The sequence below is a fragment of the Anolis sagrei genome, chromosome 3 (genome assembly GCF_037176765.1).
Source record: "Anolis sagrei isolate rAnoSag1 chromosome 3, rAnoSag1.mat, whole genome shotgun sequence".
Classification (NCBI taxonomy): Eukaryota; Metazoa; Chordata; class Lepidosauria; order Squamata; family Dactyloidae; genus Anolis; species Anolis sagrei.
The window spans coordinates 9,482,344-9,500,987 of record NC_090023.1 but is presented as its reverse complement, the minus strand read 5'-3'; the positions used below and the strand labels follow the sequence as shown (position 1 = coordinate 9,500,987).

General features: G+C 41.0%; 1 protein-coding gene across 1 annotated transcript in view; it reads left to right on the top strand.

Moving 5' to 3' along the window:
* The window catches only part of GDPD4 (glycerophosphodiester phosphodiesterase domain containing 4), a 53,961-nt gene that overhangs the window by 18,509 nt on the left and 16,808 nt on the right, over nucleotides 1–18,644 (top strand). The window contains exons 9-11 of the mRNA XM_067466214.1: nucleotides 7,807–7,889; nucleotides 10,682–10,832; nucleotides 13,859–14,083. Of these exons, the coding sequence (XP_067322315.1) occupies nucleotides 7,807–7,889; nucleotides 10,682–10,832; nucleotides 13,859–14,083 (459 nt within the window). The remainder of the gene's footprint in view (nucleotides 1–7,806; nucleotides 7,890–10,681; nucleotides 10,833–13,858; nucleotides 14,084–18,644) is intronic.

Sequence of the window (18,644 nt, the reverse complement as noted above, 5' to 3'; positions counted from 1 at the left end):
TGTTTAACACCTTTACTAACGATCAGCCACAGCCACCACCCACAAAGAGCTTTATATATGCTGATGACCTTGGCCTAACAATACAAGCAAAAGTCTTTGAAACTATTCTGTCATGCACTGGGCCTGTAATAATTGTCTTTTGAAATAGGACGTGCACCTTGTGCCCAGCGGGAAGCCAGTGCGCCACAAAAGAGGCCCTCAAGGATTTTCCTGAAGAAATGGTCTTTAGATGGCTAAACAAAGTCCTTTATTATTGAACAAATTAAACAGATATTTCTCAAATCTTCAATGAGTCAAACAAATGCTTCAAGGCTTTAAATCAACTGGTGGCTTCCTTAATCTTGTCCACAAGGGACAGGCAACTGTCTTCGTTAATTGTTCTTATACTTTGAGAGGAAAACCCTTTTTTAACCTCTCCCAAGCTGTCTGTTATCTAAGTTTTGTTGGTGTGGGATTTACTACCGATTCCAAACTGTGTCCTGGTACCGAGTAAACCTACCAGGCAAAGCTTGTAGATTCTCCAGCTGGAGTTCTTTGGGTCTGTAAAGCTGTTTTCCCTCTGGAATTTCTTTAAGACTTTAGGGCTGTTTCCATCAGATGCTGTAAGGTTGAGAGGCTGCAAGCTCCTAGCCAGAGCTTTGGGAATTTCCCCCCGGAATGTCATGAGAAATGAAGCTTTTCTGCAGATGAAGCTTGTCCACGTCCTCTAACTTAGCTTTCCTCACTAAGACTAACTAAAATGGCTCCCTCTTCCCTTCCCATCTCCCTGGGAGAAGGGGCGGATCCAAACTTAACAATGATCGACAGGCGGCTTGCCCTATGACTGCAAACCAAAGGAAGCCACCTTTTTGCAGAATCCCTGAAACTTTGGAATGCATGCAAACACTTAATAGAAAGAAAATAAAGTTAGAGCTCCAGGTACAGACGTACCATCACAGAAACAGTCAAAATCCAACTTACTAATGCCCTGAAAGATCTCTCCAGCTACTTCAAAGATAACCACCTGAAGCCTAACCATGTCAAGACACAAGTGTGTGCTTTCCACGTACAGAACCATTAAACCAATAGGAAATTGAAAGTTACCTGGGAAGATCAAGAGCTTGAAAATTGTTTCCATCCTAAATACCTCAGTGTCACCTTAGATTGAACTCTAGCATATAGAAAACACTGCATGAACATCAAACACAAAGTAGCTGCACGCAATAACTTACTTGCAGAAACTTACTAATAGTGCATGGGGTGCAGACCCAAAATTAATAAGAGCACCAGCCCTGGCCTTGTCTTACTCAACTACTGAGTATGCCTGCCCCGTCTGGAATAAATTTGCCCATGCGAAGCAGGTGAATATAGCACTAAATGAGACATATAGAATAATCACAGGATGTCTTAAACCTACACCTATTGATAGATTCTATAAGCTAGCTGGAATCCCCCCTCCCGCCCAGTGTGTGACGGGAAGTTGCTGCCAACTGGGAGAGAAATAAGGTTGAACACTGTGAAAGCCACTCACTGCATGGCAAAGCATACAGTGTACACAAAATAACGCCTTTATATACATAAAACAGAGTTGTCTGATTGGTTGGCGCTCTACAGCTGGGTGGAGGCTTGGCTGCCTCCTGAGCACCTTAACCAATGGATGAACTCACGCCACTTCAGCCTCCTGGCCAATCAGGAGAGAAGGAGGTGGGATGAGAGGGAAACAATGAGAACTGGAGTGGATTATGGAGATATGTAGTGTCCAAATAGCTGACGAGTCCTCAGGGGACCTTCTAGCCAGCCAGCCTATTGTCTTTGATGTCTGACAAACCTGCCAAAATCCGGATTTTCCTGGTGCTGAGATATGGGAACAATGAGGCAATCTTGGCTGAAGTTTCGGTGGAGGAAGGTTTGAATGAGTAAACAGATCAGGACCAAGTGTGGCTTTCTGAAGGCCCTTTTGTCCTGTTGAGATATGATCATCAATGCCAAGTGGGCACCATCCGCTGGGGGGACCGACTCCGAGTCCCAGGGTGGCTTCCCCTTGTATGGTTCATGCAAATAAGTCTTTTGACAAGGTTCTTTTCAACAGAGGATTTCCTTCTTTCCAGGGTCACAGAGAGTGGCTTCTTATATTTTTATACATTTTTAAATAAACGGGAATAGGTCAGAAGGGTCAGGCAAAGGTCATTCATATTACGGTATATTGCTTTAAGACCAGTGTGTGTGTGTTAAAGAAAGCCTTGCAGAAATCCTTGCAAAGTATTGATGGTTAACTGCAGCTGCAGTTAACTAGCCCAGCTCAGCATGGCTGGGCCACGCCTCTTGAATGTTATAGTTTGAAGTTTTTGCAAGTAGTTAGGCAGCAGTTGGGTGTTTGGCTTGCTGGAGGGCAGATGCAAGAAGTTTATGTTGTGGTGAAGTAACCATGTACTTTTGTTATGCTCTATAATTTGTAACACTGAAGATTTATTCAGTATTACTTACAGAGACAATGTAAGTGTGCAAAGCTGTTTATTTTCAACTCTGCAACCAAGAGTAAAGTTCTACTATTTTATTTCTTCTGACTGGTCTGTGTCTTTGGCATTGGGTTTCTGGGCATGTTGGACATTGCTACTGCGCAACAAATTGACTCAGCGCAACAGGTTATGGGCCCAGCATAACCCAGTATGCACCAGTATAACCCAGCCTAATTTTGCACAGACTCTAACAGAGGAAATTTTTTTTTACTTTACTTTGTTGTGGAACTAAACTCTGGAAGATGGATCCAGGAGTGAATATTGCAGCATTCCCTATTGCCAGGTTGAATGGCAGGAATTACTCCATATGGAAGGTTCGTATGGAGAGTTACTTAAGGAGGGAATCTCTGTGGGATTGTATTGTGAACCCACCACCACAACAACCAACAGCAGAGGAGCATAGAGCATTGGAGAAGGCCAAGGCAAGTCTCATTCTCGGAGTAGACGACGAACAGCTGATCCATGTTTGCAGTTTGCCCACTGCACATGCCATATGGGAGCGGCTTAAGGAGGTGCATGTCTCGGACTCTTCAGCAACTGTGGCTGTATTAGCTAGAAGGCTGTACAGAAAGCGTCTCCAGAGAGGAGAGGAGCTGAGAGACCATTTACAGACATTGCAGAGCTTATTTGTTGAGCTGGAGCAGAGAAACTTCACGCTCACTGAGGCAAATAAGTGTTTTATTTTGTTATCCTCCATGGACGATTCTTATGATGGAATTGTGAATTCTTTGGAATCACTCCCACAAGAGCAGCTGAATCTGCAGTATGTTTCTTCGCGTCTTCTTGCCGACGATGAACGAAGAAAGGATCGGTGTTTGGAGACCACAAGCTCAACTGGGCGTGTTCAACACAGACGGCCTGCTGGGGAAGCAGCAGAGCAAGGAAGAGAGACAGTTTGTGCTGTAAGAAGATGTTTTGTTTGTAATTCTCCAAAGCACATGAAGAAAGATTGCCCAAAGCTGCGAGACAAGCAGAAGGGGAGTCAGCCTCATCAGAAAAGGAGCAGTCCCTCGCACGTGAGAGTTGTACAGACAAATTCAAGCCGAGAACAGAAGGATGACTTTCATGTTGACTCAGGGTGTTCACAACACATTGTAAATAACAAGACTTTGTTTAGAAAATTTACTAAGCTGAATGGTTTCAATGTGACACTTGCTGATGGAAAGCATTACTCCGTTCAAGGAAAAGGAGAGGTTTTTGTTGATAGTTTGGATATAACCTTGGGAAATGTATTTTATGTTCCACAAATTGATTATAATCTCATATCAGTGGCGAAACTTGATAGTGAGGGGTTTGATGTTATATTTTCAGGAGGCAAGGTCAAAATCCTGAAAGGAACCACACTGTATGGAACAGGGACAATACAGGATGGTATATATGCTTTAGAGTCAAGGAGTGCAAATAATGTCAACATAGTGAGCAAGAATACTCCTTTACACCATAGGTGCATACATGAGTTGCATAGGATTTTGGGTCATCCAAGTTTTAAAGTTCTGTACAAGATGCAGGAGTACAGTGAGGGTTTAAAATTGGAAGATTGTAAACATTTCCTGGATTGCACTGTATGTAAGGGAACTAAAGCTCAATCTGCGCCTGTAAGTAAAAAGAGCTTAAGGAATTCTGAAAAGCCTTTTCAGTTAGTGCACGCAGATTTAATTGGACCTTTTCATCCCAGCAAAGGAGGGGCAATTTATTGTTTATGTATTCTAGATGACTACTCCAATTTTGCATGGAGTTTTTTGTTAAAGCATAAAAGTGAAGTGTTTGAAATTTTTAAGAACTGGGTTGCTTACGTAAGGAGACAGTTTGAGGTAGATGTGAAAGCCTTGCAAACTGATAGAGGAGGCGAATTCACATCACACAATTTACAGAATTTCTTGAAAAAAGAGGGGATTAAACACAGACAGACGTGCCCATATCAAAGTGCCGAAAATGGCAAAATAGAAAGGTTTGTAAGAAAGATTCAAACAGTTAAGGATTCTGTCTTGACAGACTCAGGGTTACCCAGTAACTTATGGGGAGAGGCAATGATGACTGCCAATTACTTAATTAACAGAATATGGTCTGAACCTATTCAAAATACCCCATATTTCCTTTTGTATGGAAAGAAACCACCTTTGGGACATCTGAAAGCTTTTGGGACTCAAGCATGGGTTTTAGTGCCCAAAGCAATTAGAAGGAAAGGTCAGGAAAAATCCAGAAAGTTAGTCATGGTTGGATATGCTCAAGGAGCTAAGGCGTGGAGATTTTTGGACAAGGATGGGTCCATAGTAATTTCTAGGTCTGCAAACTTTGCCTGTCCTCAAAGTTGGGATAGAATACATGCTAATCATGAGGTGTTTCTCCCAGTTTGCAATGAGGAAACTCTTGAGGAGACACAAACCTCAGAGCAGGAAAGTGCTGTTCCAACAACTCCTGCTTCTCCTCAACTCAAGAGTAGTCCAGTGACTAAGAAATTTAAAATATCTAAGTCAGATGAGGTGGAGGTAAAGGAAGAGCAGATAGATCCTGAGGAAGGCACTTGTCAAGGCACAGGACTCAGGAGGACCACAAGAATTAGAAAATCTCCTGAAAGATTTACAATCCAGCAAGTTAAAGTGTGTTTAGTAACAGATGAACCTCAAACTTATGAGGAAGTTGAGAGTTTACCTCATGAAGAAAAAGAGAAATGGCTGCAAGCTATGCAGGAGGAATTAAGTAGCATGAGGAGGTTAAATGTCTATGAACCAGCTAAATTACCAGAAGGTATAAAGCCAATAGAAACCAAATGGGTTTACAAACAGAAGGTGAACTCAGAGGGACAAGTGCGCCACAAAGCACGTTTGGTAGCACGTGGGTTTAGTCAGAGAAAGGACATTGATTACTCAGAAGTGTATTCACCTACTCTTAACCCAAATTCATTAAGGATTGCTTTAAATATAGCAGCATGTTTGAAATTAAAGGTCAACCACTTTGATGTAAATACAGCTTATTTGAACGCTACTTTGAAGGAAGATGTTTACATCAAGTCACCTCCCGGAGTCAAAAGCAATGAGTCAAATTATTTCAAATTAAACAAGGCTCTTTATGGTTTAAAGCAATCAAGTCTAGCATGGTACGATTGTCTTAGTGAAAATTTATTGAAAATGGGTTTTGTTAGGAGCAGAGCAGACCCATGTGTCTATACTAGGAATATTAATTGCGATTATCAAATTCTTTTAGTTTATGTTGATGATCTATGCTTTATTGCTGAAACTGATAAAGAAATTAACCATTTTGCTGAGGAGTTAAAGCAACAGTTCCAGATAAAAGATCTTGGGCCAATACATTACTTCTTGGGGTTACACATCATGAGAACTGAGCAAGGAGGTTTTATGTTAAGTCAGAAAGGGAAGATCTTGCATGTGTTAAAAACCATGAGAATGGAAAATTGCAAAGGTGCTCGATCACCTATGATTTTAGGGTTTCAGAATGAAGTTGAAAATGCTGAGCCAATTCAACAGATGGATTTATACAAAAGTGTAATTGGACAATTATTGTATATAAGTAATTACACCCGTGTTGATATTGCTTTTTCTGTAAATTTCTTAAGCAGGTATACTAATAATCCAACCACAGCAGCATGGAATGGTCTTAAGAGATTGCTGAGATATTTAAAAGAGACTCAAAATTTTTGTTTAGTTTTGAATCCTGATGATTCACTAATTCTAGAAGGCTATGTAGATAGTGATTTCGGAAACAGCACCAATAGGAAATCAACAACTGGCATTTTGTTTATGCTTAGTGGTGCAGTCATAGACTGGAAGTCTAAGAAGCAAAGTTTTGTGGCCTTGAGTTCGAGTGAAGCCGAATTTGGTGCTCTTTCTCAAGCATACACAGAGTCATGTGTGTTAAAACAACTATTGAGGGAACTATTGATTCCTGTTGAAGAACCAATAAATATTTTTGAAGACAATCAAACATGCATTTTGATGGCTACACAAGCAAGGGTTAAACAAAGGAGTAAACATGTTGACATAAAATATAATTGTGTCAGGGATGCAGTGAAAGATGGAAAGATTTCACTGACATATTGTGAAAGCGCAAAGAACCTAGCTGACATTTTAACCAAGCCGTTGGGTGCACAAAAACATAGACAGTTTCTAAGTGATTTGGGAATATTTGAATTTGCCTTGTGAAGGTTTCTTTAACACAAGGAGGGGTATTACGGTATATTGCTTTAAGACCAGTGTGTGTGTGTTAAAGAAAGCCTTGCAGAAATCCTTGCAAAGTATTGATGGTTAACTGCAGCTGCAGTTAACTAGCCCAGCTCAGCATGGCTGGGCCACGCCTCTTGAATGTTATAGTTTGAAGTTTTTGCAAGTAGTTAGGCAGCAGTTGGGTGTTTGGCTTGCTGGAGGGCAGATGCAAGAAGTTTATGTTGTGGTGAAGTAACCATGTACTTTTGTTATGCTCTATAATTTGTAACACTGAAGATTTATTCAGTATTACTTACAGAGACAATGTAAGTGTGCAAAGCTGTTTATTTTCAACTCTGCAACCAAGAGTAAAGTTCTACTATTTTATTTCTTCTGACTGGTCTGTGTCTTTGGCATTGGGTTTCTGGGCATGTTGGACATTGCTACTGCGCAACAAATTGACTCAGCGCAACAATTCATAGGGGGCTTGAAAAGGTAAAGTTTCCAAAAAGTTTCTAAGAGTCCTTCAGAAGGGAAAAAAGTCCCATAGAAGTTCAAGAGAGTACATACATGTAAAGGGAGGTGGTTTCTCAGTACTAAATCTGTTACCTTCTGCTATAAATATATGAAAATAGGGCATAAAAACCTTGATTAAATGATACACACTATCTAACATGGGAAGGGTGCTTGTTGTTGTTGTTGTTAGTGTCTTGGCAAATTGACCAAGGCTTAACCCTTATTATCCAGTCTGGTGTCCTTGTCCTTAGCAAAACTATAAGTTACTATTTTTTATTTGAGGGGAGGGGTCATGTTCGACTTCAGCTACATCAAAATATAACCTGGCAAAATGGCACTACCTAAAAGAATCCCACACCTTGTGTGACTGTGGAGCAGAACAAATAGTTTGCCCATGCCAGCTTTATAGCTCTGTTGTCACTTCAAGCACTTGCAGGCTGTAATTGTGGAGATGTTTCCATTATCCTCATTGCAAGTGAGAAATGGTTAAAATTCCTGTCCAATCCCAATAATAATTGACTGTCATAGCTGCTATTTTAATTTTTTTTAAAGAAACTGATGCAATTACAGGTTGAATATATCGTATTTTGGCCGGGAGTCGGGATTTTTTTCAGTATCTCACTTTTGTTCCATAATAGGTGGCTCCCGAAAATACAGAAATGTCGTTTGTTAAAGCCATTGAGCACGGTGCTTATGGTTTGGAGACAGATGTCACAATTAGGTAAGGACATTTCATTGCTCACCAAGTGGCATGATTGTTCAATTACAGTTTTCAGGATTTACATATCTGTCTTTGAGGAATTGTTATAGTTTGTGGCGTTTAAGCTGTCACTTTGTTACCTCTGTTGTTTACTTACTGGTGGCATTTTACTCTTGTGTATAATTTGACAAATGCTTTATATCTGAAATATTATTTTGTTTTGATACTGTTTAAATCAAAGAATTATAGAGTTGGAAGAGAGCCCCAAGGGCCATCCAGTCCAACCCCCTCAGACCATTCATGACAGATGGCCATCCAGCCTCTGCTTAACTTCAGAGAAGGAGACTCCACCACATTCCATGGATTTCATTATTTAATGGTTTAAATCAGTGTTTCTCAACCTGGGGGTCGGGACCCCTGGGGGGGGTCACAAAAGGGTGTCAGAGAGGTCCCCAAAGACCATGAAAAACCACAGTATTTTCTGTTGTTCATGGGAGTTCTGTGTGGGAAGTTTGGCCCAATTCTATCATTGGTGGAGTTCAGAATGCTCTTTGATTGTAGATGAACTATAAATCCCAGCAACTACAACTTCCAAATGTCAAGGCCTATTTTCCCCAAACTCCACTAGTGTTCACATTTGGGCATATTGAGTATTCGTGTCAAGTTTGGCCCAGATTGTTTGAGTCCACAGTGCTCTCTGGCTGTACGTGAACAACAACTCCCAAACTCAAGGTTTCTTCCAATATATTTCTGTTGGTCATTGGAGGTCTGTGTGCCAAGATTGGTTCAATTCCATCATTTGTGGAGCTCAGAATGCTCTTTGATTGTAGGCGAATTATAAATCCCAGCAACTATAACTCTCAAATATCAGAATCAATCCCCCTTCCCAACCCCACCAGTATTCAAATTTGGGCATATTGAGTATTTGTGCCAAATTTGGTCCAGTGAATGAGAATATATCCTGCATATCAGATATTTACATTACAATTCATAATAGTAGTTCTGAAGTAGCGACAATAATAATTTTTATAATTGGGAGTCACCACAACATGAGGAACTGTATTATGGGGTCGCGGCCTTAGGAAGGTTGAGAACCACTGGTTTAAATGTTTGTGTACTAGACATGTGCGTGAAATTCATTCCTACCATTACTACCATTTATTTTGTGTTTTCCATTTGTTTGGAAGCATGAAATGGGAAGCCCCTACCACACAAAAATCTGCTTGACACAAAAGCCTCCCTACAGCCTGTTTTCATGTGCATCCAAACTTGCTTCCTTGCCTTGGAAAGAGAGTGTGTGTTTGGCGGTGTGTGCAGGCAGGCAGGGCCGGATCTTGGTTGCAGCATGCTCTGGACCTGCCTACACGCCCTACCACACACGCAGTCTCGTAGAGTGTGGTAGTGTGTAAGCAGGCCCGGTGTGGTCCTGCAGCTGAGTGCCTATTACTCTAGAGCAAGAAGTGCTCGGCTGCAGGCACTGGCAGACACATGCACTTTCAGGCCTGCCTGCATGCCCTGCCACACACACGCACACTTTGAGAGTGTGATGGGTTGTGTGTGGTGGGGTGTACAAGCAGGCCCAGAGTGGTCTTGCAGCTGAGCGGTTCTTGCTCTAGAGCAAGAGATGCTCGACTTCAGGCACTGGCAAGCACATGCGCTTTCCAGTCTTGCCTGCACGCCCTGCCACACATGCACTCTCACAGAGTGTGGTGGTGGGGCGTATGTGGTGGGTGTGCATGCAGGCCTGGAGCAGTCCTGCAGCTGAGCACCTCTTACTCTAGAGTAAGAGATTATCAGCTGCAAGCACTGCCAGGCACATGAACTTTCCAGGCCCACCTGCATGCCCTGTCACACCCACATTCTTGCAGAGTGTGACAGGTTGTGTGTGGTGGAGTGTGCAAGCAGGCCCAGAGTGGGCCTGCAGCTGAGTGCCTCTTGCTCTAGAGTAAGAGTTGCTTGGCTGCACGCACTGGTAAGCACATGCGCTTTCCGGACCTGCCTGCATGCCCCACTGCACATGCACTTTCATAGAGTGTGATGGTGGGACATGTGTGGTGAGTGTGCAAGCAGGCTTGGAGCAGTCCTGCAGCTGAGCACATTACTCTAGAGTAAGAGATGCTTGGCTGCAAGCACTGCCAGGTGCATGCACTTTCCAGGCCCACCTGTATGCCCTGCCACACCCACACTCTTGCAGAGTGTGGCGGGTGGTGTGTGGTGGAGTGTGCAGGTAGGCCCGGAGCAAGCCTGCAGCTGAGTGCCTCTTACTCTAGAGTAAGAGGTGCTCAGCTGCAGGTACTGGCAGGCGTGCACTTTTTGGGCTTGCCTGCATGCTCTGCCACACACATACACACTCTCTTTCCAAGGAGAGAGTGTGTGTGGCAGGGAATGCAGGCTAACCTGGAAAGAGCGCACCTGCCAGTGCCTACAGCTGAGCACAATTTACACCATAGTAGAAAGGGCAGGTGCCAGATAACACGAACGCAAACTGGGAAGGGAGAGCCAGTGGGTGGGAAGCCCCCCACCCCATAATGGTCTGATTTTCAGGGACCTGAAACGAAAGAACCAAAAACAACCCAATTTCAGGAGGCTTACAAAAAAATGGATCTGGACCCCCAACAAAATCTGGGACATGAAATGGCAACCAGGAGACATGAGGGTAATCAACAAGAATGAAGAAAACTATTTCAGAGAAGTGAAATAGAATGCAAAATATTGCAATTTTCACTCAAAAATTGAGATTGTAGAGCATGAAACTGAATTTGCAAATGGAATTTGGCACTTGGTCTGAGAAGGTGCTTTTTGTGTTTTGGCAGCTTCGACGGCATTCCCTTCTTGATGCATGACAACACTTTGAAAAGAACCACCAATGTTCGGTCTTTATACCCTGAGTTTATGAACGAAGAGGCTGCCATGTTCCCGTGGTCACACCTGGAGAAGCTGAACTCCGGAAGGTGGTTCTTTGAGGTATGTAGAACCACAGAATCACAGAGTTGGAGGAGACCCCAAGGGCCACCCAGTCCAACCCCCTTCTGTCTCACAGGAAGACACAGTAAAAGGACTCTGATAGATGACCATTCAGCATCTGGTAGGAAACAGGAGAGAAAATACGTGTGGCGTAATGTAGTTCACGTTTGGTCATCCCACATCCTGCCTTAAAAGAGAAAAAAAATATGCCAAATAGGTGAACAATAAAAAAACAAGTAGTTTACTCTTTGTAGTTGAGAACAACATATGTACAATGTGTTCAGTTGCATCAACTCACATAATGTCCTTTTATGAGAGATTTGAAATGGTCTTTCTCTGTCCATGTAGATAAACTCCTTCAGCAGCTCGTAAAGCAAGAGCGCACTCCAAACTTTCTCTCTCTCTACATCTCTCTTCTTCTCTCTTTGCAAAGATGTAACTGTATCCAAAAGTCTCAGGCTCAGCAATCTCCCCAGCATTGCCCTACCAATCATCTTCATGCATTTTATTTTGCAGTTTACATACATACATTTACTGATTCCCTGCATTTTCTAACAATACGCAGGATGCTCTGGCAAAGTTTTAAAAGGTAAAACGCTTACCGTATATACTTGAGTATAAGCCGACCCAAATATAAGCTGAGGCACCTAATTTTACCCCAAAAACCTGGGAAAACGTATTGACTCGCGTATAAGCTGAGGGTGGGAAATGCAGCAGCTACTGGTACATTTCAAAATAAAAATAGATACCAATAAAATGACATTAATTGAGGCATTAGGAGGTTAAATGATTTGGAATATTTACATAAAACTGTAATTTAAGATAAAACTGTCCAACTCTGATTAAACCATGATTCTAAGCTTCTTCAATCTAAATGTGCTTACGTATCCTTCCAATAGTAATAAAGAGAGTAAGATAATAAATGTAATAAAAATAAAAGAGTAAAATAATGGAAATGAAATAATAACAGTAATAATAGAGTAAAATAATGTAATAATAATAACAAATAGAGTAAAATATAGATGTAACAAAAATAATAGAGTAAAATAATGGAAATGAAATAATAACAGTAATAATAGAGTAAAATAATAATAATAAATAGAGTAAAATAATAAAGCTAATAATAATCGTGTAAAATAATGGAAATGTAATAATAATAGAGTAAAATAATGGAATAATAATAACAAATAGAGTAAAATATAAATATAACAAAAATAATAGAATAGAGTAATAAATGTAATAATAATAAAAATAGAGTAAAATAATATTTTAATAATAAAATAAGAGTAAAATAATAAATGCAATAAAAATAATAGAGTGAAATAATGCATGTAATAATAATAATAGAGTAAAATAATGTATATAATAATAAAAATAAGATTATAATAATAATAATAATAATAGAGTAAAATAATGGAAATATAATGATAACTGTAATAATAGAGTAAAATAATGTAATAATAATAACAAATAGAGTAAAATATAGATGTAACAAAAATAATAGAGTAAAATAAAGTATATAATAATAAAAATAAGAGTAAAATAATGGAAATGTAATAATAATAGTAATACTAGAGTAAAATAATGTAATAATAATAACAGAGTAAAATAATAAATGCAATAAAAATAATAGAGTAAAATAATGAATGTAATAATAATAATAAAATAGAGTAAAATAATATATGTAATAATAAAAATAAGATTAAAATAATAAATATAATAATAATAAAGTAAAATTATTGAAATGTAATAATAACAGTAATAATAGAGTAAAATAATGTAATAATAATAACAAATAGAGTAAAATAATAAATGTAACAAAAATAATAAAGTAAAATAATGAATGTAATAATAATAAAATAAGAATAAAATAATACATGCAATAAAATAATAGAGTAAAATAATGAATGTAATAATAAAAATAAGATTAAAATAATAAATATAATAATAGAGGAAAATAATGGAAATGTAATAGTAACTAATAATAGAGGAAAATTACGTAATAATAACAACAAATAGAGAAAAATAATAAATGTAACAAAAATTATAGAGTAAAATAATGTATATAATAATTAAAATAAGAGTAAAATAATGGAAAGTAATAATAACAGTAATAACAGAGTAAAATAATGTAATAATAACAACAAATAGAGTAAAATAATAAATGTATAGAATCATAGAATCAAAGAGTTGGAAGAGACCTCATGGGCCATCCAGTCCAACCCCATTCTGCCAAGAAGCAGGAATATTGCATTCAAATCACCCCTGACAGATGGCCATCCAGCCTCTGTTTAAAAGCTTCCAAAGAAGGGGCCTCCACCACACTCCGGGGCAGAGAGTTCCACTGCTGAACGGCTCTCACAGTCAGGAAGTTCTTCCTCATGTTCAGATGGAATCTCCTCTCTTGTAGTTTGAAGCCATTGTTTCATGTCCTAGTCTCCAAGGAAGCAGAAAACAAGCTTGCTCCCTCCTCCCTGTGGCTTCCTCTCACATATTTATACATGGCTATCATATCTCCTCTCAGCCTTCTCTTCTTCGGGCTAAACATGCCCAGCTCCTTTAGCCGCTCCTCATAGGGCTTGTTCTCCAGAACCTTGATCATTTTAGTCGCCCTCCTCTGGACACATTCCAGCTTGTTTTCACCTCTGTTTCTTAGATTGATGTAACCCAAGGTGTTTTGTTCCTTTCCTGCACGAAGAGGTCATTGGTTAGACCACTTTACCTGGAATATTGTGTCCAATTCTGGGCACCACAATTCAAGAGAGAATTGTGAATGCCCAGAATTGGACACAATATTCCAGGTGTGGTCTAACCAATGACCTCTTCGTGCAGGAAAGGAACAAAACACCTTGGGTTACATCAATCTAAGAAACAGAGGTGAAAACAAGACAGCTGGCATGGTTCCCTCTGTCCCCGACTAGTGTGGGTGCTTCTTCATTTCCAACAAAGATGGTTCCAATCTAGTTTTGGTCTCAAAAATGAATGTTTTCCATCTGATTCCTTCCTCTCTGTGCATTTCTTTACAGAAAAGGCCGTTTTTTGGCATGCCCCCGCTTTCACATGCAGACCGCCAACTGGCAAGGAGGCAAAAAATCTACAAATTCATCGATTTCGTGAAACTGGCCGATCGGCACAACAAGTCCATCATCTTCGATCTTTACCGCCCTCCAAAGTATCATCCGTACAGGAACAGCTATGTCCATTTGGTCGAAGACGTCCTCCGAGTTCAAGCGAAGATTAAGCCCCATTTGGTATGAGGAGTTGGCTTGAGTCTTCTCTGGAGCCTCACCAACATACGAATCTCAGGACTCCATAGCATTGAGCCGTGGCTGCCAAAGTGTGAAATTAGGATATATCATTATAGATCAGTGGTTCTCCACCTTCCTAATGCAATGACCCCTTAATCCAGTCCCTCATGTTGTGGTGACCCCCAACCATAACATTGTTTTTGTTGCTACTTCATAACAGTCATTTTACTACTGTTATGAATCATAATATAAATATCAGATATGCAAGATGCATTTTCATTCACTGGACCAAACTGGGCACAAATACCCAGTGCACCCACATGTAAATGCTATTGGGGTTGGGGGAGGATTGATTTTGTAATTTGGGAGTTGTAGTTGCTGGGATTTGTAGTTCACCTATAATCAAAGAGCATTCTGAACTCCACCAGCGATTGATTTGAACCTAATTTGCCACACAGAGCTCCCATGACCAACACAAAACACTGGAAGAGTTTGGTGGGCATTGACCTTGAGTTTGGGAGTTGTAGTTCACCTATATCCAGAGAGCACTGTGGACTCATGCAATGGTGGATCTGCACCAAACTTGGCACAAATACTCAATATGTGCAAATGTGAACACTGGTGGAGTTTGGGGAAAATAGACCTTGACTTTTGGGAGTTGTAGTTGCTGGGATTTATAGTTCACTACAATCAAACAACATTCTGAACTCCACCAACAATATAATTGGCTCAAACTTCCCACATGGAATCCCCATGACCAAGAGAAAATACTGAGTTTTCTGATGGTCTTTGGCGACCCCTCTGACACCCCTTCGTGACCCCCTCAGGGGTCCCGACCCCCAGGTTGAGAAACACTGTTATAGATCTATCTCTATCTCTGCATTGTTTATATAGGCATTTAATGTTTGCCTGTTACTGTGTTAGAAGCCAACTTGAGTCCACATGGGGAGATGAGGCAGGATACAAATGAAGCTGCTTATTATTATTATTATTATTATTATTATTATTATTATGTTACTAGCCGTCCCCTGCCACGTGTTGCTGTGGCCCACATGGGGGTTCTGTGTGGGAGGTTTGGCCTAATTCTATCGTTGGTGGGGTTCAGAACGCTCTGTGATTGTAGGTGAACTATAAATCCCAGCAACTCCAACTCCCAAATGTCAATATTCTATTTTCCCCAAACTTCACCAGTGTTCACATTTGGGCATACTGAGTATTCTTGTAGAGTTGTAGATCCATCATTGCTTGAGTCCACAGTGCTCTCTGGATGTAGGTGAACTACAACTCCAAAACCAAAGGACACTGCCCACCAAACCCTTCCAGTATTTTCTGTTGGTCATGGGAGAACTGTGTGCCAAGTTTGGTTCAATTCCATCGTTGGTGGGGTTCAGAATGTTCTTTGATTGTAGGTGAACTATAAATCCCAGCAACTACAACTCCCAAATGACAAAATCATTTTTTTTAGTGAAGGACATACATTGGGTTGTTAGGTGTCTTGTGTCCACATTTGGTTTCAATTCGTCCAGTGGTTTTTGAGTTCTGTTAATATCACAAACAAACATTACATTTTTATTTATATAGATTGTTGATATATCGTTTTGTTTATTTTATTTATTTATTTACAGTATTTATATTCTGCACTTCTCACCCCACAGGGGGCTCAGGGCTGATTACAATGCACATATACATGGCATTGAGACATACAGTACTACATATATAGACAGACACAGAAGCAATTTAACATTCCAGCATTTCCGGGTTCATGAGGGTATGCTTGATTCCAGCCACAGGGGGAGCTGCTGGTTCACCATCCACTTGTGACACCGAGCCCTTGATGGAGTACTTCCTCATTCTTATGCACGCTGCTGGAAGGTTTTATGGTGTTGAAAATTATTTAAATTAGCCTCCCTGCATAAAGCGGTACCTAAATTTCCTACTTGAGAGATTTTTTTTTGTCGTGTCAGGAGCGACCTGAGAAACTGCAAGTCGCTTCTGATGTGAGAGAATTGTCCGTCTGCAAGGACGTTGCCCAGGGGACACCCGGATGATTTGATGTTTTTATCATCCTTGTGGGAGGCTTCTCTCATGTCCCCGCATGAGGAGCTGGAGCTGATAGAGGGAACTCATCTGCCTCTCCCCGGATTCGAACCTGTGACCTGTCGGTCTTCAGTCTTGCCGGCACAGGGGTTTAACCCACTGCGCCTCTGGGGGGCATCCTTAAGAGATGGGCAGCATAGGTCAACAGCAAGCTAGACTATTAATGGTCGGGAGCTCACTCCAACCCGGGCTGGGTTCGAAGTCATGACCTCTTGGTCAGTAGTGATTTAATGCAGCTGGCTACTAACTAGCTGTGCCACAGCCCGGTCTAGTTGTTGACCCTACTTTTCCACTCATAGAGCTAGTCTACTCTTTTTCTTTGATATACGGTAAATATTTAAAAACATTCAACCTACTGGTGCCACAATTAATGCCATTTTATTAGTATCTATGTTTATTTTGAAACTTACCAGTAGCTGCTGCACAGGCATGTAGCCGGGGGTGGGGGTGGGGGGGTTTGAGGGGCTTCAGCCCCCCCCCCCCCAAATTTTCAGGGTGGTCCACAAGAAGGCCTTAGTGGTTCATTATTTAAACTGTTATGTTTATTCATATCATGATCTGATCACCATGCTCAATATATCCCATATGCATGGGGGTATTGGGGTAACGATACAAAAGGTTTGCTAGGGTAGATCCTCAGCCCCCCCCCCCGAATAAAAATCCTGGCTACGGGCCACCCTCGACTTGTACTTCGGGTCGGCTCTTACTTGAGTATATACGGTACTTGGAAAAGTTCTGCAATATTGTCCCTCCTCCTATTCTAGGTATAATGCAGTGTTTCTCAACCTGGGGGTCGGGACCCCTGAGGGGGTTGCAAGGGGGTGTCAGAGGGGTCGCCAAGGACTATTTTCTGTTGGTCATGGGGGACCAATGATTGAATTGGTCCAATTCTATCACTGGTGGGGTTCAGAATGCTCTCTGGTTGTAGGTGAACTATAAATCCCAGCAACTACAACTCCCAAATGTCAAGGTCTATTTTCCCCAAACTCTACCAGTGTTCACATTTGGGCATATTGAGAATTAGTGCCAAGTTTGGTCCAGATCCAGAGGTGGCCCTAGGTAATTTTCAACGGTAAGCAAACAGTATTTTGCCCCCCCCCCCCAACCAATCACTGATATACAGGGTTAGTCAAAATGAATAGGCCAATTCGGGTACAATTAATTGTCTTATTGGCCTATTCATTTTGACTAACCCTGTATATTTTCTGTTCGTCGTGGGAGTTCTGTGTGCCATATTTGGTTCAATTCCATCATTGGTGGAGTTCAGAATGCTCATTGATTGTAAGTGAACTATACATCCCAGTAACTACAACTTGCATATGTCAAGGTCTATTTTCCCCCAAGAGCACCTCAAGAGCTCCCCTGGGCAAAATCAACTCTACTGCAAATGCTTACTTTGCGTAATGGGTTGAGCCGCCCCTGTCCAGATCCATCATTGTTTGAGCCCACAGTGCTCTCTGGATATAGGTGAACTACAACTCCAAAACTCAAGGTCAGTGCCCACCAAACCCTTCCAGTATTTCCTGTTGGTTACAGGAGTTCTGTGTGCTATGTTCAATTAGTTCAATTAGTTCAATTCCATCGTTGGTGGAGTTCAGAATGATCTTTGATTGTAGGTGAACTATACATCCCAGTAACTACAACTCGCATATGTCAAGGTCTATTTTCCCCCAAGAGCGCCTCAAGAGCGCCCCTGAGCAAAATCAACTCTACTGCAAATGCTTACTTTGCGTAATGGGTTGAGCTGCCCCTGTCCAGATCCATCATTGTTTGAGTCCACACTGCTCTCTGGATATAGGTGAACTACAACTCCAAAACTCAAGGTCAGTGCCCACCAAACCCTTCCAGTATTTTCTGTTGGTCACAGGAGTTCTGTGTGCCACGTTTCGCTCAATTCCACTGTTGGTGGAATTCAGAATGCTCTTTGATTGTAGGTGAACTATAAATCCCAGCAACTACAACTCCCAAATAGAAAACTCAAGGTCAGTGCCCACCAAACCCTTCCAGTATTTTCTGTTGGTCATGGGAGTTCTGTGTGACACGTTTAGTTCAATTCCATTGTTGGTGGAGTTCAGCATGCTCTTTGATTGTAGGTGAACTATAAATCCCAGCAACTACAACTCCCAAATAGAAAACTCAATGTCAGTGCCCACCAAACCCTTCCAGTATTTCCTGTTGGTCACAGGAGTTCTGTGTGCCACGTTTAGTTCAATTCCATCGTTGGTGGAGTTCAGAATGCTCTTTGATTGTAGGTGAACTATAAATCCCAGCAACTACAACTCCCAAATAGGAAAACCAATTCCTCCCCTCCCCAACCCCACCAGTATTACAATTTGGATGTATTGGATATTTGTGCCAAATTTGGTCCAGTGAATGAAAATACATCGTGCAGGTCAGATATTTACATTACGATTCATAACAGGAGCAAAATTGTAGTTATGAAGTAGCAACGGAAATAACTTTATGG